The sequence below is a fragment of the Trichoderma virens genome (genome assembly GCF_000170995.1).
Source record: "Trichoderma virens Gv29-8 chromosome Unknown TRIVIscaffold_92, whole genome shotgun sequence".
Taxonomy (NCBI): Eukaryota; Fungi; Ascomycota; class Sordariomycetes; order Hypocreales; family Hypocreaceae; genus Trichoderma; species Trichoderma virens.
The window spans coordinates 89,692-113,958 of NW_014013657.1; the positions used below are offsets into that span (position 1 = coordinate 89,692).

At 49.9% G+C, this 24,267-nt stretch overlaps 9 protein-coding genes across 9 annotated transcripts; 5 read left to right on the top strand and 4 right to left on the bottom strand.

Moving 5' to 3' along the window:
- Positions 1-861: 861 nt before the first annotated feature.
- TRIVIDRAFT_129149 (uncharacterized protein) lies at positions 862-1,919 on the bottom strand (the record flags this gene model as incomplete). The annotated part of the gene is made up of 3 exons (XM_014093971.1): positions 862-1,038; positions 1,113-1,673; positions 1,737-1,919. Coding segments are annotated over 3 exons (921 nt in total), but the record flags the coding sequence as incomplete, so codon positions are not given.
- A 2,163-nt stretch (positions 1,920-4,082) lies between these two features.
- On the bottom strand, positions 4,083-4,400 carry TRIVIDRAFT_228284 (uncharacterized protein; the record flags this gene model as incomplete). The annotated part of the gene is made up of 1 exon (XM_014093972.1): positions 4,083-4,400. One exon carries the CDS (start codon positions 4,398-4,400, stop codon positions 4,083-4,085), a length of 318 nt encoding a protein of 105 aa, XP_013949447.1.
- Positions 4,401-8,105: 3,705 nt separating this feature from the next.
- Positions 8,106-9,134, top strand: TRIVIDRAFT_165573 (uncharacterized protein; the record flags this gene model as incomplete). The annotated part of the gene is made up of 1 exon (XM_014093973.1): positions 8,106-9,134. One exon carries the CDS (start codon positions 8,106-8,108, stop codon positions 9,132-9,134), a length of 1,029 nt encoding a protein of 342 aa, XP_013949448.1.
- A 1,598-nt stretch (positions 9,135-10,732) lies between these two features.
- Positions 10,733-11,780, top strand: TRIVIDRAFT_25639 (uncharacterized protein; the record flags this gene model as incomplete). Its single annotated transcript, XM_014093974.2, has 3 exons — positions 10,733-10,904; positions 10,973-11,186; positions 11,249-11,780. The coding sequence occupies 3 exons, from the start codon at positions 10,733-10,735 to the stop codon at positions 11,778-11,780; spliced, it is 918 nt and encodes a 305-aa protein (XP_013949449.1).
- A 758-nt stretch (positions 11,781-12,538) lies between these two features.
- TRIVIDRAFT_64830 (uncharacterized protein) lies at positions 12,539-13,459 on the top strand (the record flags this gene model as incomplete). Its single annotated transcript, XM_014093975.1, has 1 exon — positions 12,539-13,459. One exon carries the CDS (start codon positions 12,539-12,541, stop codon positions 13,457-13,459), a length of 921 nt encoding a protein of 306 aa, XP_013949450.1.
- A 2,001-nt stretch (positions 13,460-15,460) lies between these two features.
- On the top strand, positions 15,461-16,625 carry TRIVIDRAFT_184659 (uncharacterized protein; the record flags this gene model as incomplete). The annotated part of the gene is made up of 2 exons (XM_014093976.1): positions 15,461-16,457; positions 16,529-16,625. Coding segments are annotated over 2 exons (552 nt in total), but the record flags the coding sequence as incomplete, so codon positions are not given.
- Positions 16,626-16,987: 362 nt separating this feature from the next.
- On the top strand, positions 16,988-17,677 carry TRIVIDRAFT_214740 (uncharacterized protein; the record flags this gene model as incomplete). Its single annotated transcript, XM_014093977.1, has 1 exon — positions 16,988-17,677. One exon carries the CDS (start codon positions 17,016-17,018, stop codon positions 17,226-17,228), a length of 213 nt encoding a protein of 70 aa, XP_013949452.1.
- A 212-nt stretch (positions 17,678-17,889) lies between these two features.
- TRIVIDRAFT_74747 (uncharacterized protein) lies at positions 17,890-19,801 on the bottom strand (the record flags this gene model as incomplete). Its single annotated transcript, XM_014093978.1, has 5 exons — positions 17,890-18,151; positions 18,214-18,422; positions 18,477-18,602; positions 18,660-19,466; positions 19,525-19,801. The coding sequence occupies 5 exons, from the start codon at positions 19,799-19,801 to the stop codon at positions 18,023-18,025; spliced, it is 1,548 nt and encodes a 515-aa protein (XP_013949453.1).
- Positions 19,802-21,666: 1,865 nt separating this feature from the next.
- TRIVIDRAFT_39080 (uncharacterized protein) lies at positions 21,667-23,527 on the bottom strand (the record flags this gene model as incomplete). Its single annotated transcript, XM_014093979.1, has 6 exons — positions 21,667-21,781; positions 21,840-22,045; positions 22,113-22,708; positions 22,781-23,193; positions 23,256-23,317; positions 23,372-23,527. 6 exons carry the CDS (start codon positions 23,525-23,527, stop codon positions 21,667-21,669), a joined length of 1,548 nt encoding a protein of 515 aa, XP_013949454.1.
- Between the last annotated feature and the right edge of the window lie 740 nt (positions 23,528-24,267).

Below are 24,267 nucleotides of genomic sequence, written 5' to 3' on the forward strand. Positions count from 1 at the left end.
GGTATCAAGGCTATCGGCTGTACGGCTAATCCCATTGGCCATCTGGGGAAATTCCAAGATATTCAGGAGTGAATCGGCACCTTTGCCGAGGAGTCATCCTTTTCTTTACATCTTACAGCTGGACTAGCGTGCTGTGTCTCACTTTAGCCCAGGTATGAGCAAATCACTAAATGAAAGTGAGATCTTGGAACCTTGCTACAACAAAATCTAAGCGTTGAACAAGAGAGGTCGAATACACTCTGTGGAGCGTATATGAGCGTTCCGAATTCACTTCAAGGCGTTCTCCATGAGAAACTCGTGACGAGAAGCATATGAAGACACTGTTAAAGCCGAGGTCACAGACACAAAAAGCACCAGGAATTTTGACCCGGACGAGGACGGACGAAGGTGGAAAAGGCGGACCGTCTCCGGCCCCACCCCATCATCATTTTCCCTTTTAGGCACACACATAATATTAGTGAGAGCTATGGATAATCCTCGTTTACCAGAAGAAAGGATATTTTCAGTGGAAATCCATTATTGATTAATCTAAGGTGATATCAGGTAATAGGGTATAAGCAGTTCTTCCGTCTGTCCTCGTCACACCAAGATGACGCTGTGACACCTGCCCCTCTAATCCGCAAAGCAAAAAGCAGCAAAAGAATAAAGACGAAGAAAAAACCAGTAGCGAACATGGCGAAGAATTATGGTAACCCTTTCATATTAAAACGCAAGAAGGACCCCAAATCGGAGATGTAGACAAGTTTCCTCTCAAACTTGTCCATAAGCGCCCGACCTAGCCTCCTTGTCCATCTTTTTCTGCTCCTTCATGGCCTTCTTTTCAGCCTTCTTCACCCTCTTTTCCTCTTTCTTTGCATCTCGAAGGCTGCTGTTGGGGCCCGTGAGGAACCGTCCGGGGTGGATCACGGCCAAGATGAGCAAGGCGGCCAACATCGGGAATGCGTCGAGGGAGTAGAAATAGTATTCGTGGTAAGGGATGGGGTTGCTGTCCGGATCACGGCCACCGAGAAACTCGACGAGGCGAAATATGATGCGCATCTAGAAGAAGACATTCCGTTAGTACATCAAGTCAAGGGAGAATCTGAGTCAAGTTTGGCGGGAAAAACACGAACCGTAATAAATGCCAGCACAGCGTAAAGAGCAATCAGCAGCGTTAGAGCACCCCTTGGCTTCTCTGTCTCTCGACGGTGTTCTCCGTTGGCCGGATTCAAGTTGACTTCCTCTGGTAGTAAAGGCCGCTCCTTGTTGAGCTTGTTGATGCGGAGATGGAAGGCAATCATGAGACCAATGAAGCAGAGGATAAAAAGCTCCTGCAGCCCGATACCACCCTCATAGATGTGCATTCCTATTTCTTGTGTAGAAGGAGAGACGCCTGGAGAGACTAGAACACCACCAGCGGCCTGCACAATGAAGGAGAGGATATCTGCCAGCACAAAGAGTTTTGATATCTGTGAGGCTTTGACAATCCAAACTTTCCTGTCGGGAATGTATACATGAACCATGCGTGCAAAGGTCATGTAGACAAAAGCATTGATCCAGAGGGGCGCCAACAGAAAGAGGATTAGCCAAACTGTGGCAAACGTAACGTTCTGCTGATCGTGTGCACCGATGGAATGGAAGATGAAGGCTATCGTCTCCCAAGAGCCAGCCATGATCAAGACCCAGGCATATCCCTGCTTGCATGTAAGACGACTATGTCACGATGAGGAGCCATAGAGAAATCCGGGATTACTGACCTTCTTGAATATGATTGCCTCGGCAAGGTGAATCAATGTGAACACACCAAAGAGGATAGTCACCACCACAGCAGGAATGAAGGCTGGAATTGCATTGTAATTGGAATTGCAGGCGATGATGGGCACTTCACCATATTTGCCAGGAACAGCAGTGGTGCAGGTCGGCTCGGCGGTGCTTGTAGTGCTTGAAGAAGCCAAATGAGTCGTTGGAGTTGCCATTAGACTTGCCAAGATAGAGGATATGGACGTAATAACAAATTACAGCAAATTTGGAGTAAAGGATTATGAGTTTTGGTCTTTTTTTATTGTGTCCTGAAGAGAAGTTGAAATAGGTTCCGCCAAGAAGATATATATCCTCGCCGCGGCAATGCCTCACAACAATCAATAATGACTCTTTAACCGAAAGAAACCATCACCATGAATCCTTGAAAAGCATAATCGTTACCAATAAATCCTATCTATCTTCTATTATTAGTCAATCGCTTAAAGCAAACTCGCGATAGGCCCATCCGCATGCCCTATAGCCATAGCCGAGCTAGGAGCTCATGCGGGCCGCTCCAGCTACGCTATTGGTGAGAATAAGCCAGGCACACGCGGCAAACACCAGCTCAGCCTCGTATATCGTGTCATTGATCCTTCAAGAAACCAGTGCCGCGCGAAGCCAGTCTGGGCAAAGTGTGGCTGACAGGAGCTTTCGTGCTCAAGCTAATGCATCCGCCATCTGGTCAGAAGCTTGACAGTCTTGATCCTGTCAATGCAGCAATCTCATTGATGGGAATCTACAGGTGTTAGAATCACATAGTCGAGTAGTTGTAAGCCAACTCTCCATACATCTATCATCGTATATGCGGAAACGCGCAATATCAACCCAAACGCCTCAACGAGGCCCACTGCTTGCGAGTCGCCGGCAGTGCAGTCCATTCTAGATCAAAAGCAGTTTAGATATCAAGAAGCTATTCGGTACTGAGTGTACATTGACTTGCCTAAAACGGATGCGCAGCTCAAATCCCTGACCAACATCTGGGAATCTTGCTAATTCACTGGCCCACCCCGGGTACGGCATCGCGTGTACACGTAGTGGCCGCATCAAGTGTGGCTTGGGCCCAGGATTTGGTACAAATTCAATAAAGGGTTGCATCATCGTGCGGATTGATGTGATACTGGGGATTGCAGATACAGGGCATAGGCAAGTTTCGAGGGATTCAGTGAGATTTTAAAGCGGCATCAAGCTGCATCAAGCTTTAGTGTTCGAGGCTCAGGCAGCTGTTTGCTTCTAGCCCAAGCTTCGATACGTCGAAGTTTAATATCAAACGTTGGGCTGTTGGGCAGTGTATGAAGGAGCCAAAAGATGCCCGCGGTAATTTCCGTCATGCGGAATTATGAGGTCTCTGGTGTGCTTCAAGAATACTCACACAATTATTCTTCGAAATAGAGGGTGATGCCCGTTTCACTAGATCGTTTGCCGCTTCACTGAGACTTTCTCGTTAATATACAGTTTCTAGCACATGTGAACTCAATACTAGCATCGAGTTTTCGTACGATTTGCCTTAGCTACGGCCTGTATTAATATTTCATATCTTAGGTAATCATATATGTGTGTTGTATAGACTATTCGGTGTCAGCAACAATGAGAAGATCGAGTTGGGCTGCGTGAAACCACATCAGATGGATCACCAAAGGGTTACGCCGCCAAGCAATACCAAAGCACGGAACGGCTGCAATTTCTCCTGCCAAGACCTATCTCTCTGTGTGACATGTCCATTCTTTCTTCCCCCCGTAATGTAACTCGATCCACTCTTGCCAGGTCAGCATAGCTAGATGCTGAGCCCTAAGTGCCGGAATATCGGCTCCGCACTTCTCGGTGCCTATCCATCGAAACATCTTGCCAAGATTCGGCACAGCGTGCAAGATCATCCGAACGAGCAAGCCAGAGGTTTCTGGTATGGGGTATTCAACTTTCGGCTTGAAAATTGCATTTGCTTCGTCAAATGTATCGCTCTCACAGGCTAGAGACACTCCACGGTCGGCCCATTCGTCCCGCTGGAGCAAGGCCGGTGCAGCAAACTAACCCATACCTTTCGTGGCAATCATGGCAAATTGTCGATCTTGTGTAGCTATTCTCCAGGCTCCTGCCGCAATCTTGCCTACGAAACCGGCTTCGAAATTTTCCTTGAATCCGGCTGGTCGCAGTATTGTCCAGCGCATCGTCCTACCTGCTGCCCCAGCTCCTTCAACCAGACGGTGCTCGATAGCCTGTTTTGTCTTGAAATGAAGAATATCAGTGCTTTTGTTGTACGAGTTGACGCCGCGGTCTGTCGATGTAGATACAAAAAAGGCGACGCCATGCTATTCTGCCGCTTCTACTAATGCCATTCCCTGGCGCCTTTCGGATACGTCCAACGCTCCAAGACCGAAGGCAGTTTGCACTGCAAAGACTTCCCAGACTGACTGAGCACCTCCAAGAGCTTGCTTGGCCGACCGAAAAACGCTTGTAGCGTCTTCCAAGTCGCCTTTGACTAATGCCACGCCTCGGTCGGATAGTTTCTTGTCTGCATTAGACTCTGGATTTCGAGCCAGGCCTAGAATGACATGAATTTTAAGCGTCTGTTCTGCGAGAAGAGCATCGATCGTGACACCAGTCGTTGATGATGTACAAGGCACCATCCTTGAGAGGTTTGGCGACCCTGAAAAGCTACATGTAGCTTGGATTGGAGTTGGATTCCCACTTGGCAGCGTTGCCGTGATTCTTTCACTGTAGGATGAGTGCCGTTTGCTTGCCGAAACGCAATTGCTGATGCCGTCTAGTGGAAAGGTGAATGGCATCTTTAACACGAAGTGGCTATACTTTGCCAGTGTCGCCTTATTCGAGGTTGGAAGTGCCATATGTGGCGCTTCTCCCAACATGAATGTTTGTGTGGTTAAAATGACTTTATCTCGCAAGACACTCCTAACTCACTGTAGGCTCTCATCATAGGAAGGGTTGTTGCCGGTGCTGGTGGCGCTGGCTTATACCTTGGTCAAGTCTAAATAAACCCTTACATGTGCCAGTTTCTAGTTTGCTAACAAGCCTTTAGAGGATTGAATATTTTAACTGCGTGGACAGGTAGGTACAGGGCGGGAGCGCCCGCTTTATATGTCCGGAACGGGCGTGTCTTGGGGCCTTGGCTCTATCCTTGGTCCAGTAATTGGAAGTGCCTTTGCAAGTAGTTCTACTACCTGGCGTTGGGTACGACACTTTATGGTTCCGTTAAGGGATTCATTTGATTGCATCAGAGCAGGCCCTTTACATCAACTTGGTCCTCTTCGCTGCCACCTCTACCATCTTCATCTTTGTCATTCCCAGTCTTGATCCACGGCCGGGCCGCAAGTTCTCCCAGAGGCTAGGTGGCATGGACTGGATCGGTGCCATATTGAACGCTGGTATTTATGCGTTGTTGGTTTTGGGCCTTAGCTTTGGTGGAGCGGAATGGGTTTGGAGTTCCGGCCGCACCATCGCAGTCTTTGTCGTCTGCGGAGTCGTTATAATCCTCTTCGCGTTGTAACAGGGCTCCAAAGTGCTTACGACACCAACACTGCGAATCTTTCCGTCTGGGTTCTTGTTGCCCCGATCACTCTTATTGCAATATCTCACAGCATCCTGTACAGCAACAATGCTGTTTATCCCGGTATATTACGGAGTACATTCCTCTGTTTTTTCGGTTTACGAAGAACGATGGTGCTCTGAAGGCTGCCGTGCGTCTGCTGCCGTTCATTACTCTGACCATCTTTTGCATGATCCTGAATGGAGTTCTCATGCCCAAGTCTGGCTACTACCAGCCGTAGTCTGTCGTAGTCTGTCATGTCTGGCGTGCTGATTCTGATCGGAGGAGCTTTGATGTTGACCGTCGACATTCACACTTCGGCAGCAAAGGTTTACGGCTACACCCTCCTTATAGCCATTGGCACTGCCCGGTGTTTTGTCTCAGGCTTCCTATTCCGTCGCCCCAGTCCGAGTTGCAATGGATCCGCGGTTCGGGCCACGGATGGTGCCCGACGCCATTGAATTCATCAACAGGGCACAAATCATGTAAACCATGCGGCTTCATGGTTGTATCTTGTGCAGTGTTGAGTGAAGGGCATTAGCTTTGTGAATGCTGCTGGTAGAGGCAGATGAATCCATCAAATGCTCGTCAAAGTCGGGGCCGTACATTTTGTTACGGGAATCTGCGCCTAGTCATGGCCCTCGTATGTTGTAGAAGCGGCTGGAAGATGTCGCTTGACGAGTCGCAGGGTGCTTTTGATGTTGTTTGTGCAACGTTGAATTGCAAGCGAGAAGTCGATGGATTCGTGCATCTATCAATGTTATGGATGGAACACCGGTTACTGGGAGAGGCGCTGGAATACAGCGTGTTTTAGTGGACGTGTCGCGGGAGGCTACAGCACAGCACCTGGACAGCGGATTGTTGCTTCTCCCTCCATGGCTACACCAAATACTCGTACTACACACTCCCTCCAGATGCAAGTGTCCTTTCAAGCCACAAAATCCAAATAATACACCATCACTAGACTGTATCTATTATAGTGTTGTGTGTAAAGATACAGGGACCCCTTGTAACCCTCGCCATTCCGCCAATCCAGCCCCTGCAAGCTCTGCAAAGTTTGCTCCACAAAGCCTGTTGTGCCCTAACAAGCTAACAAGGGCGCCACCGCTTGCGCCCATTTCTTCCCCCTCCTCTCTCTCTTTCCCTCCCTTCTTCTTCCTCTTCCTTTCTTCTTTCATTCATTTCATTCGTTTTTTCTCTCCTGCGTCTTTCTCTGCATCTCCATCTCTTTCTTCAACCGTCTCCTTTTCCCTTCCATTCCACTCCATTCCAAGCAGTACATCCAACATGTACCTCTCACGGCCCGAAAGTACATCCGTCGAGCGCACATGTCGCTCCGGAAAATCATACCGCCGCTAAGCTTTTTCAGGAATAGCCTTATGACCCCGGTACTCGCTAGCTCCTGCCACCAACAAACCACCAAATGTGGCGCAGTTCTCTCAACGGCTTAGCTCGAAGCTTGGCACACGCCACTGGCTCCTCGTTCGAGTCCGGGCCGTTGCAGGTTCTGCAGTGCTGCGGCCTTCAACGTCACTTGAACGCAGCCACGATAGGCGATCGGACAGCTTTGTCGGGGTATTCCCGCTGCCAGCAGGCGGTGGGAGCCGGGTGCTTGGAGGTGTGGTCTTTTTTGGGGGATTTTTCGCAATTTTTTACAGTGACTTTTGGTGAGTTTATAGACAAGGGGGAGAGAGAGAGAGAGACAGCAGACAAAGGAACAAAAAGAGAAGGAAATAAATAATGAAATGAAAGAAAAGAAAAGAGAAAAGAGATACATGCATGGAAACAAAGAAAGATAAAAACAAAAGAAAACTCGTCGCATCTGTTGCAGCGGCGGTGATGACAACCACCTTGGTTCAGTCATTGATGCCAACCATGATATAGTAGTCATTCAATGCAACAATAGAGCATCGCGCTGAAAGATGCTGGCATAAAAAAATACCGATATCTTCAAAGATTTTGGAAAAAAAAAGAAAGAAAGAAAGAAAATAATGGTACCGCTGGCGTTGTTGGAGGAGAAGAGTGGGAAGCGATTGTCCTTAATATGCTTCTAGGGGAGGTATTGTGGGTGGACGAAAGCGACTTGTATTTGGGAGGCAGCACGGCCTTTACCCAAGTAGCACGACGCCTACACAAACCTGTTATTATATTTTACCGACGGCCTTGTTAGAACAATGGATAGCCATTGGGTGTCCATTTGACTCTATACATGGTATCTTATGGGTTAGGTGTCATTATAGAGAGGCCGGTTAGTCTCCCCAATCTCAACATCGAAGAGTCCAAGTATATTCACGTATATACATATACATTGCAATATGAGTTCTGCAAATTCCTAGAATAGCTACATCTGTCTAAATAACCGTATAGGTGTAAATAAATATTACCAATTCATGCAACATTAATGGCCGCACACACAAGCCAATACCGTAGTAAATACAGCGATTACTCATCTTCCCTTGTTCGCACTCCAAAACTCCCAAAATTTCACTCACCTGAAGCCGTCATCATGCAGAATTTCCCAATCTGTCAAGGCGCGCCCTGCGGCGTCTGGCGTCTTTTTCCAACAATGGCATCATAATCTAGAGCCAAGACGCATGTTGCGAGGCTGCAAAGCGGGGGAGCGTGAGGGGAAGAAGAAGCAGGAGCCATTGAAACCGAATTGTCCGGGAACTCGATAGATAACGAGGATGGGGGCTGCCAACTACATTATTCTTTTCCATCCCACATTGAAGGATATTGGATATCCTTTGAAATATTTACCTTCACTCTCCATATAATCCACCAAACCATGGCGACACCCTCATCCCGTCCTCCCGTCTTCGTCACCCTCTCGGCTCTCGATGCCGGCCACCTCTCCCTCCCAGAGCACATGTTCGTCAGCGACGCAGAACCAGGAAAGAAGACTCTCGTCCCCTCTCTCTCATTCCTCATCCGCCACGCATCACCCGATGGCAGCATCACCAACCTCGTCTTCGACCTCGGCGTCAAGCGCGACTTGAACTACACGCCCGCCCAGCAGAAAGACCTCGACATCTGGCAGCCGCTCATCACGGATACCGACTGCGCTCAGAGTCTGCGCAACGGAGTCGCTGATGCTGGCGCCGCAAGCAACGGCGTGCTCCTCGACCCGACCAAGGACATCGACTACATCATCATCAGCCACGCTCACTGGGACCACACCGGCACGCCGTCCGACTTCCCCACGGCGACGTTTGCTGTGGGATCTGGAACCCTGGATCTCTTCAAGAACGGCGCTGGGCCGGCGTATCCATCAGATCTCTTCGAGGACGACGAGCTGCCCGCTCTTCGCACCGTCGAATTCCCTCCCGTTTCACGCATAGGCGTCTACGGAAACGAACCCTACGCACCAAAGCATACGCCATTACCATCAAATACCCAGGCTAAGCCTCCTGCAGCCGCTGCTTCATGGTCCTGGAAGCCGTTTGGCGACCTGGCCAACACGCTCGATTTCTTTGGTGACGGCAGCCTCTATGTCGTTGATACGCCAGGCCACATTTACGCCCACGTGAACCTGCTTGCTCGGCTTGGGGAACGAAGATGGGCCTATCTCGCCGCAGACTGCTGTCACGATAGACGGTTAGTATCTGGCGAAAAGGAGATTGGACTGTACGACGATGGCCACGGCGGACTAAGGAGCATCCACACCGACACGGCAGAGGCACGCAGGTCTCTCGATAGGGTGATTGCGTTTGTGAAGAATCAGGGTGCCGAGGGGAATGAGGTGGAGCTTATTCTTGCACACGATCCTGTGTGGCGGAAAGAGAACGCGCACGCCTGCTGGCCAGGTAAGGTGTAAGCCGATTATTGTTAGCCTTAAGGATATGATTTGGCTTTAGGAATAGATTCTGTAATAACTTTGATCAAGCCGCACAAGTGGACTATTGAAACAGAGACAGAACAGTGCCTCTTCTCTATGACATAACGTCCAAACCTGTGAAAATGTGAGTGCCGCAAGAGAACCATTATTGATCCCTGTTCAATTTTATGTACCATTGAACACACATCTCTAAATCAACTAGCTTCCTCTATAGCTCAATGGATCGGCACTCGGATCGCGATCCCCCCAGCCTCTTCCCCAGAGAGAGAAACATTCAGCAACTAGTTCATAATACCACCAAGCACTACGAAAACTAGAATTTGCTAGGCAAGAAGATGTCGACCAATTACAATGACAAGATCGACCGGATCTTTGACAAGCCGTCGGAGCCTCGACTTGCCGGAACACCAAGGCGACGCCACCTGAGTGACACAATGCAGGGAAGAGTATGTGTAATTATTTGAGAACCGGGAGAGTCATCAAACTACAAAGTGTTTATTCGATGGGGAAACAGATGACGGCGCGCTCTTGTTATGTACCTGGTCAGGGACTAGACTAACTACATGGGATGTACACCAAATACTAGACGGAGGTTTAACTCCTGACCAATCAGCAATGGCGCAAATCCAGAGTCGAAAGAGAAAAAGAGGGAAATGATGCTGTGCCGTTGGTTACAGGGACGATCAACTGAGACATGCAGATGCAAAAGGAGAAATAATTGCCCCGAGGCGGCGGAATAGAAGAGCCATGTGTCTCTGCGATTTACGGAAACCATCAACGTCTATCAAAGTGGTGATGAGACGGCTATTCTTCAATTACCATGTTTTTTTGATGTAAACACAAACAAACTAAACCACATACATATTGTTGCGATGGCAATGATAAACGGAACATCTCCTCACTATGAATGTAAATGTGTAACAGAACACGATAAATGCCCACACGACATGTCCCATAAACTTGAACACTAAAGTCTCTTCGCAAGAACCTGCCGCCGGACATGTTTCCAAAAAATCACCACGAATAGAGATTCAAATATCCTAGAAACTAACCCAAAGATGCAGCCTAGATCGACGCGAATCTACCCAAGAATGGCCAAGTCCTAACTCCTTGAGGTTCATCCCACGCCCCCTAGAAAGGGAAGCGTAATGAAGCCAATCGAATCACGACTGTACGACAATAACCATGGGAAGCATGGTTACTTCAATCTCAGATCGATCGGGCAAATATCGTACCTTTGCCGCACGGACACTGTCGTCCTGCATGTCGTATCGCAACCAAGAGGCTCTTCCAAGCGCAATTCGCCCTGCCCGGATAGAGAAGCTTCCGGCATCAATGTCTCAAGTCGTGACGCAGGTCAGGTTTCCAATTACCAAAGAGAAAGGGGGGAAGCAAAAAGTAACACACGCTCAGTCAAGTTGAAGCGTTTAGCGCTATTATCGTTGGCATCACAGCAATCACCCACGGACAAAGCCGAAGCTATATCGTGGCCATGTCCCGGCACCCACAAACCAGAGAGTATTCCCCCCCAGACTGAAGCTTTACACCGAGAACTTTGACCGTTGCAAAGAATCAAGATGAAATTCTCGACTATCCTTGTCGCGGTGGCTGCTTCGGCGGCAAATGCCCAGCGACCAACCAATGTCTCCATATGCGACTACTACACCACAGCTCTCCTTAAAGAGAACACGGCAGAGAATCAACTGACCCTGCTCACGCTCCTCGTCAATACTGTCGTAATTGGCAACTGTACGCCAATTCCCCCTCATTTCTCCTCATCAATGCCCAACTCTAACCCATCTATTGCATCGCTACAGATACAGCCCCCAACGTCGGCGTCAAAGTCCCCGGCATCCTTGCCCCAGGCCACATCAACGGCAAGGCCGTCAATCTTCTGCCATACTTTAACGGCCAGCTAGCCTCGACCAATACCGGTGGCCCTCATGGAGAATCCGTCAACTTCCTCGACGGTGGCGGCGCAGCACCGCTCATGAAGAACAAGCCTGCCAACGAGGAGTCCTCAAGACAATAGTCCGTTGACACCTGGACCGTAAATTCACTATTCGTAGCACTCTGCTAACCAAAGTGTACAGTTTCCTCCTCACGCACCTGTATCAGTTCTTCGGCTCCCTCCTCTCCTGCTCTCACCAAGGAATGCCGGGCTTTCCCGCCTATGGCGGCCGAGCATCGCTCTACCAAGTCCACAAGTTCATGGCTCTCGACAACGCAGAACTGACCTACTTCATCCAACAGATTGCCCTCGCCGCGCAGTCATTTGGTGTAGCCGCCTCGGACATTGAGATTGTAGGCAACGCCCTCTCCAACGCCTTCGGCATGCGCTGTGCTACGCCCGCCACAGTTATTAAGGCGCAAGGGCCACAACTGCAGGCGATTTGTATTGAGAGCGATTGCCCCTTGGCAAAGAACGCATCTTGTGGCCTATATGAAGCAGTGGTGGAGCCGTCGGCCAAAAGTAATTCAACCGCAACCATGGATTCACACAGCACTGTGATGGCGACAGCAACCCAGCCGACGACAGTACCTTCGGCTGGGGCTGGGACTCTCCATTGTTTGAATGGCGCGGCCGTTGCTGCCGTAGTTGGTGTCGCTGCGTTTGCTGTCTAGGAGCTGTCTGGATTTGATTGGACTTTGGGAACAAAGCATATTACTTTGCACTGGAGATGATACGATACCTACCTCAGATTGCATCCGTTGAACATAAATACAAGCTCCTTTTAGCGCAGCACTGCAACTTGTACATGTACACCCCCCGAGACTGCCGGCAGGATCTTGCTCCACCGTGCAAGTGAAATGTCATTTCTTACAGGCTACTAGCCAGCACCAAAGCCGGAGACTTGGCTCTCTGGGATCATCGGCGGCCGAGGAGCATTATTGGCTCATCTATATAACAAAGACTTGGCGCCGACTAGGATCGGTTCGTTCTTGGCAAACTGCAGGGACGGGCTAGCCACATGTAATCTCTTGGCTTGGGACAAAACTTTAATTCGTAAGGCTGACAACCCTTTGAGAGTTCGGTGTTGGATTGGCTGGTCAAAGGGCCACTGTTAGTTCTTCGTGGTGCTCAAAGAGGCGGGAATAAGAAAGGACAAACCAGAGAATGAGAACAGCTTACCAGAGGCTTCAAAGCACTGAACAAAGTGGTTGTTGTCCCTGTGATCTGGCATGCCTCAATGCCCACGCTCTCTTTTAACCAAACCATATATAGATGGCAAAACCAAAGATAGTTGTTCATCCTTGAGCCATATGTCGCCAAAGACAATGGATGCGTACATATATAGCGTGTACATATATAGCACAGTGGTCGTGATGCTGTCACGCCAGTGATTGAGATTCAGATTAGCACAGAAGTAGTGCACAAAAATATGCCCCTTCAATCAGGGACGGGCAGGCGCCGCAGGGCTACGGCGTCCACAGCTTCTGCAGGTTATCGAACAAGTTCCGCCGCTCAGCAAAGCCCTTCACCGCGGGTATCGGCAATTGATTTCATCGTCAGCAGCAGTAGCAGTGACGGCAACGCTTCAACACCACCTAACCATAGCTCGAGTGACTGCACAACTGGTCGACCGAGGAGAACGCCAACAAAAGTGGCAGCGCGAGAACCGCCTCCAACCGTTGTTGAAGACACTTACTACTGGCCAACTGTCCGCCGGCATATCGATAACAGAGGAAATGGAGCCAGCGGTTGTCGGATTCGTGTAAAATGTTCAATATGTTATGACGATCTGCCCGTGAGAGGTCTCGAGCCAAGCAACGAGCTGCTCCAGCACGAGGGGGGCGTGGTGTTGAGCTGCGGGCACATCTTTTGCCGCGAATGCCTGGCGGAGTCATTCTATGGACAGAGCGGGAAGAAGCTCACGCGTACATGCCCTATGTGCCGAGAAGAGATGGAGTGTCAGCAGTGCGGAGACTTGGGACGCTGTGTCGCCATCCCCAAAGACCACGACGACGTTGGGGAGTTCCCCCTGACAGTACCCGAAGGCGGGGAGAAGGCGTCCATCTGCCTCCGCTGCGAGGCGCGCAAGGTGTGGATATGGAAGGTGGAACACGGCCAGCACGGCCAGCCATCTCGTAACGTGATAGAGACGGATTTCGAGAGGCTGGTGTATCACATGATGGACTGCGTGGAGGACGACGGCGCGGCGATGGGGATGGCCGAGATGGAGCAGCAGCTGCTGGTGCTCTTCAAGGAGAATTTCATGCGGCTATTGGAAGCGAGAGAGCAATACATCTCGCAGTACACGCATGACGTCTTGTTGAAATCGACGAGTTATCCATGGTTGTGAGGCTGCGACTTGGATTCGGCCTAGTTGAAGTGATGGCGAGCCGTGGTGTTTTAGCCGTATGTGTTGATAACGGGAGAATGGACGGTTTGCGGGTTGTGATTTGTGATATGATGACGAAGAGGCAGGTCGACTAGAATAGAAATGGAAAGGCTGGAAGCTGCCGTGCCGGGTTATGCAGGGACGAGGAGGGTTGATGTCTTGGGCGTTGTGGTGATGTTTCTGATATGATGGTGTTTGAGTCTTGGGAGAGCAATGGCTGGCGGACTGGGGTGCTGGGTACGGCTTCCAGGTCGAGGTACATGAGGCGTGTTAGGCGGCATGGTGCAATTGTGGTGTCTGGATCTAGTGTCCGCATGTACTTGCGGAGTTTTGGGAGTTATTTGAAGGGCATTGGTACGAGTACATGTAGTTTGATCAAGTCACATAATCTGACTCGCATATCTAGTAGGTGAAATTAATAGCACTTGCTGCACCTCTCGCGTCGACGTTTGATTACCATGATCGAATACTGTTGCCTTAATACCTATTGCAGCCATTACTTTGCTATTGAAGTGCAGTATCTCTACCTACCTATCATATGGTGCTTCTGCATACAGGTACTATAGGTAACTAGGTAAGACGGAGGACGTGACGGCTTGAGGCTCTCTGGAGGTAGGTACTGCTTCAGGAATGTACAAGTACCTACTCGCTGTAGCACGAAGCGCACATCACCCTTGTCCACGCTACAGGATGACAGAGTATCTACTCGTACAGCACCCAACGCCAGTAGCGGGTTTTAGCAAGCGCGTCGCCGATATTCCCATTGAGAGGCTAGAAGCTCGTTTTGGCCCATGCGCCCAGACTGAGTTTTTTTTTGTTGGCGGCTGACGTTGACGCACTCTTACTACCTGTATGTACACCAAGGACCAAAGCACATAAGCCTCGCTGTGAGCAGGCTGGGTAGGTGTGCTGCAGTGGCCGCTAGCGGCATCCTGGGCGCCCACAGCGGAGCTCGCTCGGCACCTACCAGCCGGAACCAGCCCCTAGAGCATGGCGCTGCAGGCGCTGCGTTTCAAAGGAATACAGTGCGAGCCCAGAGCAAGCGCACACGCCTTTGTGTACGGCGTGAGTAAGTAAGTACCTAGGTACCTACATGAATAGGTACCTAGGTAATATCGTGCATGGAAATTATTGAATGCTTGCAATGTCGCGGCAACCCCATGGGATGGCACAGGCAGGGCTTCGGTGAATTAGATTTGGCTGATACGAAGTGCCGGGAATAAGGCGCTGCAGCACGTTTTCTTGATTGGGGAACAGGCACCTGGATGCAACGATATTATCTGACGAGTCGGAATAACGGCGAATACATTGGGCAGGCTAGTGCAACGGGCTGTGAGCTTGGGCTGGTGGTTGGGCAAAGGGGACTGTGATGCGTAGGCGAGGGAAAAACCAAAGGATTGATGGATGGAATTGAAAAAAAAGAACATTCACTGGAAGCAAATCAATCGCAGACAGTGCATGTCGCGCACTGTGCCATCCCTCCCAATCAAACCAAAAAAAAATCCTCAGAGTTGCATGGGGACGCGCTTCCATCGGCAACATTCTCGCCGAGACGCCTTTGGGGGGCAGCTATGCTGCTATGGGGGTTCGCTGGCCTGAAATTCGTCGATTCGATGCCACACACCCCCCAAAAAGCAAGCCGCAACCCCCCGTTTGTCCACTGCGCTGCCATTGGCGCTCTGCTGGGCCTACTCGGATGATACGGCCGGAAGGGCCCGCAAGGCGACCGTCGCTCACGCAGATGCCAGATGCTTGGATGCCGATTTTCCGTAAACCAACTCTCCAAGGAGGTTTTGCAAGGCGGGGAACAAGGGATCCGAGATGGCCCAAATGGTTCAGTCTCTGTCTCGCGTCTGTCTGTGTCTCGGTCGCTGTCGCTGTCGCTGTCGCTGAGTCGCTCACTCAAAGCTTGTGCTCTTCGTCTCCTTCTTCTTCTTCTTTCGCTCCATCCGTCGTCATCGTCGTCCCTCTTCCCCTCTCTTTCATCTTCCTGACTTTGCTTGACCATCTCTCGCCTTTGGTCCACCAGCATTCGTCCGTCCGAGTCAAGCGCTCTCTATTTCTGCCTTCCGGTCGCTGCCCTTGTAACTGTCGCATTTGCCACGACTCGCGATTCGAAGCTTTGCAGCCAAAACCCGACCACCAACAAAACCCACCATCCGCGCATACCTCGTTCCTCCTCTTCCTCCTCGTCTGGACGCAGAGTCTTTCGCAGCGGGTTCATATGATCATGGCTTGAGGCTGCCGCCGTGCTGAGGACAGTGCCCCATCTGCGGAATCGCATCCTCATCGCGAACCGAAATCTAAATCCCCAGGCCAAGCAAAACGGCCCTGCAATCGCGGCTTGGCGACTTCGAATCTCGCCTATCGACATTGACGCAATCGTCTGAGCCACCCGCGCCGCATAGCAAAGCTTCTGCGCAAGTCGACGTATTTTCTCTGGTTGCTCACTCCTACTGCAGCGTCGCGAATTGGACCGAGACATCCAACATCCAACCACCACCATGGCCGCCCCCGTGCCGATCCTCGAGCAGCTCTGCGTCACCACCGCCATCATTGGCCTGCTGGCCATTGGCGGTAAGACTATCGACTCACTCTATGAGATGAACACCAGTCCTGGCCGAGACACGGCCATTCTCAACAAGGCGCTGCAGGAGGTCAAGCAATGCCGCTCCTCGGTCCACATTCTATACAAGAACTTTTCGCTGCTCGAGGCAGGCCAGCTGCCATACCCCGACCGGGCCACATGGATCAGCACCGACGATCTAATCGCGACTCTAACGGACACCGTCCTCGCCATCACCGACCTGCAAGAGGCCATCGAGCCCATCGAATTGTGCCAAGGGCTGGCCGCACGTATTACGGCATGCAACGAACATTCTCAAAGGCTTACCAGTTTGTCCACAAGGATACGGTGGCACAATTTGACCATGAACATGATGATGACTATCCTAAAGTGGTAAGCAGCCTCTCAATTCCCCCCGGCGCGTGCTTGTCTTGGTCCAGGCTAACGTGGGAATCAATTGCCAGTCCCGGTGAGCAGGATGCCCAGAACAGCAGGCTTGGCCTCGAGCGACGAATGACCCGGCTGCTTTCCTCCAACAGCGACATTGCGCTACGCATGCGCCGCCTGAGAGACACCTTTGGCGCACGGTCCATGGCCCGACGCGCGATTCCAAATTACGCCCCCGTCGCCCAGAATGCGCCGCGGCTACCCGCGGACCGCACATCTTCAGCCTCATCGATATCCGAGGCATCGGCATCAACCTCGACGGCATCCGGCCAGTCGGCACAGCAGCCGGCCGCTGATAGCGAAGCCGCTCCTCAACCTCGACTATGGTCCATCTTTTCTGGCTACAACCTTGCCGACATTCCTGTCCTGTCCATGATTCCTCTCCCAGTCTTGACCCTCGAGCTCCGTGACAACGAGTTTTACACATTTGACTTTGCCCAGCGAGTTAGCCATGACCTGGTCGAGCTCATGCAGCTCGACCCCGGCCAGCAGGGCACCAGCAAGATGCTGCGTGTCATCCTCTCCAAGCCCGTCGTTGCCCTTCCCCCAGGCACCGCCGGCATGAACACAACCCCTAATACCACGGCCGTGGCCATCGAGCCCCCGGCTGTTGACCCTACAAGCACGGAGCCTGCCGAACCGCTACGCATGAAGAAGATGATTAAGAGCTTCAAGAATCCGCTCAAGCATCGCATTCGACGGAAGAAGCTCAAATGACTCTCCCAGATGGCCTGCTTTGGCTAGAATCAATCAACTACCACCAGGGAGAGAAGATACAGTGGATGTTCAGGTTTGTTTACACGCACATAACTAGGTATGGGAATAATGCCGCGCAATAGAAGGTTACCCTTTAGGAAGGGCATAAGGACGTCCTTTTTTTTTTCTCGAGGCACACTGATTTTTTTATGTTTTGTGGTTATGCCTCCTTAGTTTGTCCATGTTACTCTTTTTTTTATTACTTTTTATTAAGCCACTTGGAAATAAAGCGAACGGCGTCTACGGGGGGGCACGCATATCAAACGAGGGGGACAAATGGAGATTGATTTTTTATTTTCTCTTCTCATCTCTCGTGAGTGAAATTAGAATGGGCAGAGTGGCGAGGAAGGGCCTTTATTTTTTCTTCATGTACATATAGGCTGCTTCTAAATTACAATGTCGATGGACAGTGACAAATCATGGGCGATGTCGTGATTTCCATGCCTCTTGTGGTGCCGTGAATCCCTGTAAGGCCAAGATTACCCTGGGCTAAAGAGACTCGCCAAGCATGTCGGTATATTACACCACATTCCTTCTTGTTACAGCCCTCTTAGCTATGAATAAATCTAGTAGGCATACATAGATCTAGCAGATACAAGTATGCACCAGTTGCAATTATAGTGCCATTAGGATGTTCAATTATGTCTAGTATGCCCAAAAGTCTGATATTATACCCAAAATACAGTATCCAAAATCCCCGTGCCAATGTCTATCCTCTCAAACAAATCTGTACAGCAACACATATTCGCAACAGCTTACAAGATGAGCTTGGGGCCGTGGTGCTTCATCGTTTGGCCGTATGCGCTAATAGTCTCGGATTCCACCTCACGCTTAGGGAATCCCTCAAATGAGAGAGCAAAGGTAGCAACAGAGTGGGCAATTAGCTGTTTCCCCACGGTTAGCATATGCACGCTCGAATTCAGAGGCAAATAACACGGAGGCTTACCTTGGTGTTGACCTCCCAGGCAGTGTGGTTCAGGTTGCCCAGGTCATCGCACAGCTGGTGGTAGCATGGGTCCAGCCACTGTCCAGCGTGTCCGCCAAACATCTCCTCCTCCTCCTTTGTCTTGACAGCCTCGGCACCAGTGGCGATTCCACCAGCAGGAATTCCGGCACGGATGAAGCCATCATAGTCGCTACGGCCGTCAAAAGGAACTAGGAAATTAGTTAGTTGATGCGCTAAAATGAGGGTGTCACTATGAGACATACTGAAGGTGTAATTGAGGCCCTGAGACTTGTACCAGTCCACGTAGAGGTTTCTCAGCTCCTCGGAACCGGCAGGGCTTTCCGCGTTGGTGGCGTTGTAAATCTGGTAGGCAAAGTTGGGGCTGGCCACTACACAACACTGTCAGTAACCTGCTTCCATGCTTGCTCCGCCACAGGCACACTTACTCATATCGTAGTCCATAAAGAGACGAATCTTCTGGTTCTCTTCCTCAGACAGGTTCTCGGCGTAAAAGTCAGATCCCAAGAGGCCTTCCTCTTCGGCGGCCCACCAGGCGAAGCGAACGCAGTTGTTCACCTTGAACTTGGTAAGCTGGACAGCAACTTCGAGAACAGACATGCTGCCGGAGCCATCGTCGTTAATGCCAGGGCCCTCGGCAACACCGTCGCTGTGGCCACCAAGCATGACGCAGTTGTCCGGGTCACCTTGTTCCGTCTGTGCTAGGACGTTGACCGTCTGGATCTGCTTGACCTCGGCGTCGATGTAGGCAATGGCGTCCAGGGACTCGCCATCAGCAAGCTTGTCAGCAATCTTCTTGCCCTCGACACCGTCGATACCAAAGGTCGCGATGTGATCCTCCACAGGCAATCCGAGAGTTCCATGGAGCTCCTCTGGATCAGTGTTAAAGATAACGGCAGCCTTGGCGCCGGCCTTTCCAGCCCCGATAGACTTATCGCCAAAGGCGCACTCTCCTCGGCGGATGAAGGCAATGTTACCCTTGACATTCTTGGGGTAATCGGAAGCATTGCAGCCGCTATTCTTGACAAGCACCAAGTCGCCGTGAACAGGCTCCTTGTCCTTGGTTGGTGGCGTCAGTCCCATGGGAATGGCAGACTTGGACACTTCGTCGGCCAAGACCAATCGGAATTGGAAGACGTTGGACAGCGTGACGGGGAATTCCTGAACAGAGACATTGTAGTAATCGCCGAGATCGAGCAGAGTGTTGGCAATGTAATTGAGCGTCTCCTCGTGGCCTAGGGCGCGCAAATGGTTAGCTACGATGGTGGCTAGAGCTTGCTTTGACAGACTCACCGGAGCTGCCGATGACTCGAGTAGGGTGGCCGTATTCCTCCTCCGAGGTCTGGGCGAACTTGTAGAACTTCTCGGCGCGCTTCACGAGAGCATCGATGGAGATGGCATTCTGCAGCGCTTCAGAATCGATCAGCGGCTTGGAGCTGTAGTCGACGGCTGTCTCGTGTGACGAAGAGAGCGAAGACGGAGCCGTGAGCGGCTGCTGCTGGATTCCAGCTGCTGAGACGCCGCAGAGGGCGAACGAGGCCGCGAGGGCCAATTTACTCAAGACAGCCATTGTGATGGATTCTGGTATGTCGACGGGAGATGTTTGAAGCAGATGGCGGTTAGGGGAGGGAAAGGGGGAGGATGAAGAGATGATGGAAGCTCGACAAAGAGTCACGAGCTCCGTATGGAGTAGAGAGATAAGCAAGAAGATAACCTGGAGCATAACTCAGCTGGGCTTGCTGGAATGCGGCCGCACGTCATTTAGCTGGGCGGTCAGCGGCGCGGCTTGTTGGGGCTAGGCCTAGGCGGGATCCCTGGCCGCTAATACGGGGCCCTTTAGTGGTCACAAGGCACTAAACGTTGGGGGAGGCCCCCTGCAGCTAGGCGGCGGCTAAGGCAGGGGCCGCAGTGCACATGCACCTGATGTAAGAGCCTTGAGATGAGATGAGATGAGATTGGATGAGATAAGGTGAATCGAGCATTAATTTTAATTCGATACGTGCACAGCGTCTCGGAACTGGAGGCGAGAGTCATGAGAGACAGTAAACGTCATCGCAGCGACCGACACTGAGATATCACCATTGGTCTTTATTGGGCTTTTCTATCTTGACTGCTATTTTCTCCACAGCTGTCGGCTCCGTGAATCCACAGGTGACAGCGCACAGCAGGCAGACGAGAACGCTCAGCCAATCGCTACGTCTCACAAGCTGAGACATTGTCGAATAGCTCGATTTATTGCACTCGGTGTGACGGCATATACGAGCATGAGCTGAGTAAGGGAGACACAGTGAGTAATGCGAATGCCGTCATTGAGACGAGGGGACTTGAAGTTGCATATGTACTTATATGTAGGTACTTCGACATAAGTGCGCATATGTTAATACATGTACATTACATTTTACCGCCTGGTTGCAGGTGTTATCGGTCACGAAGGGGCCAGATTTACTCACAATTTTAAGCTTATTAGGATATACTATTTATTGACACTATTCTATTTGAACCTGGTATAGACACTGTGACTGCCGTGCGTACATGTGCTCACCCTGTAGTTTTCATATCAATACTCTTTATCCCAAAAGACACAAAGTGTGATACAATATTTAGAACCTAGAAATTCCTTTGCAAAGATGATATGGGAAAATACATAAGAGTGAACAAAAAGCTCCTCAATATCTCGACAAAAAAAAAAAGAGTATAGGCGACGACGCACACTATAGACGGGAGGATAAAGCAGCATTAACCTTTATCTCTCCCAGCTTTATGCTGAGATAGATAGCTAAAGGAGAAATTTACTCGTAATTTCCAAAAACTTCAATTAACTCACTGGACGATACATGTAAGATGTTCGGAAGATCCCAATGGACAGTTAAACAGCCATTATTCGTCATTTCTCTAACCACAAGGCTACGATTCGAAGAGTCGAGTCATTGAAGAGCCAGTCAAGATCTTCCATCTCAAGTTCAAAATATTGCATCTAAAACCCTGCGATGGTTACCAGTGAACAGATAGGAGAGATTGCAAATTTCCAGCTAAGCAAGTATTTAGTCAATAGCAGAGAAGCTACCCGTATTCTCTCCTACATCAACTAGATCCATCTATTTCTATAAGATCTATCTACTTCTACTTACATCTCCTTCACTAGTAGCCATCATTTCTAATAATGCTTTCCTTATCGTGATTATATAATGTTAATTTCCTCATTTTATAGTCGTGTTTGTGTTATCCACCCCTTAGCCAGGTAAAATTCTTTATAAGTCGCCCCCATCTTGATTATGATAACAGGCACATACCAATAGGATTCAAATCATTATATTATTACAGTCCAACTAAATCATACTTAATGATGACAACTTCTCCGCATGAGCTATATTTGTGATGGTATCGTACTTTTCACTGGCCTAGCTTCAACACAAATCGATATCAAGCTTATACAAATTAAGCTGCTCGCTTGCCATAAGGCTCAAACGGAAACAAGACTGCAAACAAAGCAAGTCCTCCATAGAGAGCTGCACATACAAAGACGGGACCTGTGGTTGTTGGATCGGCGTACCTAAGCATAATGTTAGCAAATCAATATCCGTACAATTGAAGCATAGAAAGAGCCATACGTAGCTACAACAGCCGAAAACGCTCCAGCCAATCGACAGAAAGCAACGGCAATACCGTTGGCCGTACCACGATGGGCAGAGAGCAGAGACTCAGCAGTGTATCCGTAGAGGACACCGTAGTAGATCTCGAGAGTGAACGAGATAACACAGCTGTAAGCAATGTTTTCTTTTTGTGATTTGACTTGGGAGTACGCAAAGAAGAACGCCTATCGTGATCCGAAGACATCAGTTAAACGCCAAATATGTCAAGATGAATAATATCCATCAACTCACCATAGTGACCAACGCGCCTATAACCATGGTGTACTTTCTTCCTAGAGGCCTCCAGTTGGACATAACGGCACCGAGAATCGGTCCAAATATTCCACAGATTTGAACGAGAGCATAGTTTCTCCAAGTCTCATTGGTGCTTGTAACTCCAAACTCGACTCCTCGGCTGGCCAGATAGTATGGCAGAAAGACATTGAACAAGGGGTAAGCAAGACCAATGCTGGACCAAGAGAGCCATAGAAGAATTGTCGTGAAACCCATCTTCTTTGTGAGAAACAAGCTGCGCAAATGGATCAAAAACTCTCCAACTGAAAAGCGATTGTTCGAGTGAGCCGAGTTAACAGTTCCACAAGCTTGTAGTTGCTCAACTGTGATGTGGCATGGGCGATTGTATTTCTTGGCGATTCCTTGAAGATTTTCTACAACTTCCTCGTCTCTACCCTGACCTAAGAGGAACTTTGGAGTTTCTTGAAGCCGGATGACAGTGACTCGAGCCACAGCTAGAACTGCAATAAAGGCTCCCATGGTGTACATGAGATATCTCCAGCCGCTATTGTTTGCTCTGGTACAGTCGCTCGCATCGGCACATGAGAAATTCGCTAATATGTCGTAATAATTAGCGCCATCAATCACACGTTATAAAGGCAGCACCGAGATATGGAATGACTTACGCATGAATCCCCAAGCAACCAGTCCAGCAATGGTACATCCTATACCAAACCAAGCAGGCAACAAGCTGAGAAGCCATTGCTTGTTTGAAGGAAGATATTCGAGAAAGACGGCGGTATCAAGAATAAGATTTCCACCAGCACCAAATGCGGCCACGGCTATCAGAACACCGAGTCCAGCCCAGTTGGGAGCCCCGCCTGCTGCGATTGTAAAGACTGAGCAGATAAAAAGAGAGATGTTGAATGCAATCTTGCGGCCAATGATATCGGCAAAGAAGCCCCAGAACAGGGCTCCTACCAGCATTCCCATATATAGAGCAATAGTCAGGCCTTTGTCATATGAAGGTTTGAATTCGAGCACGGCTTGGACGGCAATGATGCCCTGGAGCGACAGTTGTAGTGCGTCTACACCATATCTATAAGAATCCGAGCGTCAGTAGATGAAATATACGAGAGCTGTATATGCTGTGTAACTCACCCAAAACCGTTGAGAAAGAAGAGCTTCAGGTGATAGTTGGTCCAGCCAATCTCGTCCAGTGCCTTACTCCAATTAGTCTTCACAAATGATCACCGTCTTCGTGCCTCGCGACTTACATTGTTGACCAGGTGCATCTTTCGGTCCAAAGCTGGATCGAGCTCTTGCATCCCAACCACCTCCTGAGCCCCGCCTGAGAGATCGGGCTTCTCATCGTGCTGATACTCCCTCTCAACATCTCTGCCTACCTCAATCACGTCCTCCTCTTTTGCCATAATTGTAATATAAAAGTAAGGAGACTCAGAGATTCAGAAGCTGGCTCAGTGGTGATGGCTGTCTAGCCGAGCAAAACTGAGAAATCATTTCTGAGCTGGCTGGGTTGGGCACGATCCATATTTAAATATGTCTTCAGATGTACGTTGGCTGCCCGATTTCCGGAAACTGACCGGTCATCTTCCTTTTACCCTATCAACAGTGTCGTATCTTGGCGGTATGTAACTAACCAGGGTTTTAGTAAGATAAGCTATAAAGAAAGGCGTTCGACTTTTGTTCATTCTAGTTCGACTTTAGTTGTCAGTCCAACATATGAATACCACTAGGAGAGAGTGAACCCACTGGATCGTTGTGGAGGCAAAATCCATGGGCCCGAATCTCGGGGCCCCGCATTAGACGGCTTATATGGAGCGATATCAGGGTCAAGCTGGGAGCGAGTGCCTGAACTTCGGTCAAGTTACGTTACAAGTTGATAGGAGCCTCGGCCATAATCAGCACTAGTTATAGCCACAAGACGACCGGCTCCAAAAACTATTGAGACTTTAGAAGACCAATTACTAGCTTATCCAAAGAGCAACACTTTGTGGCACTGGCAGCGGCTGAAAGGCAGTTTTCAAAATGTTCTTTTGCCGTTTAGACGATGCGCATGAGCGCCACACGACGCTACCAATTTTACATGCAAGCCATATATCTACATATTTAGCCTCATCGTGTCATTTTGCGATAACGCAGAGTTCAGCAA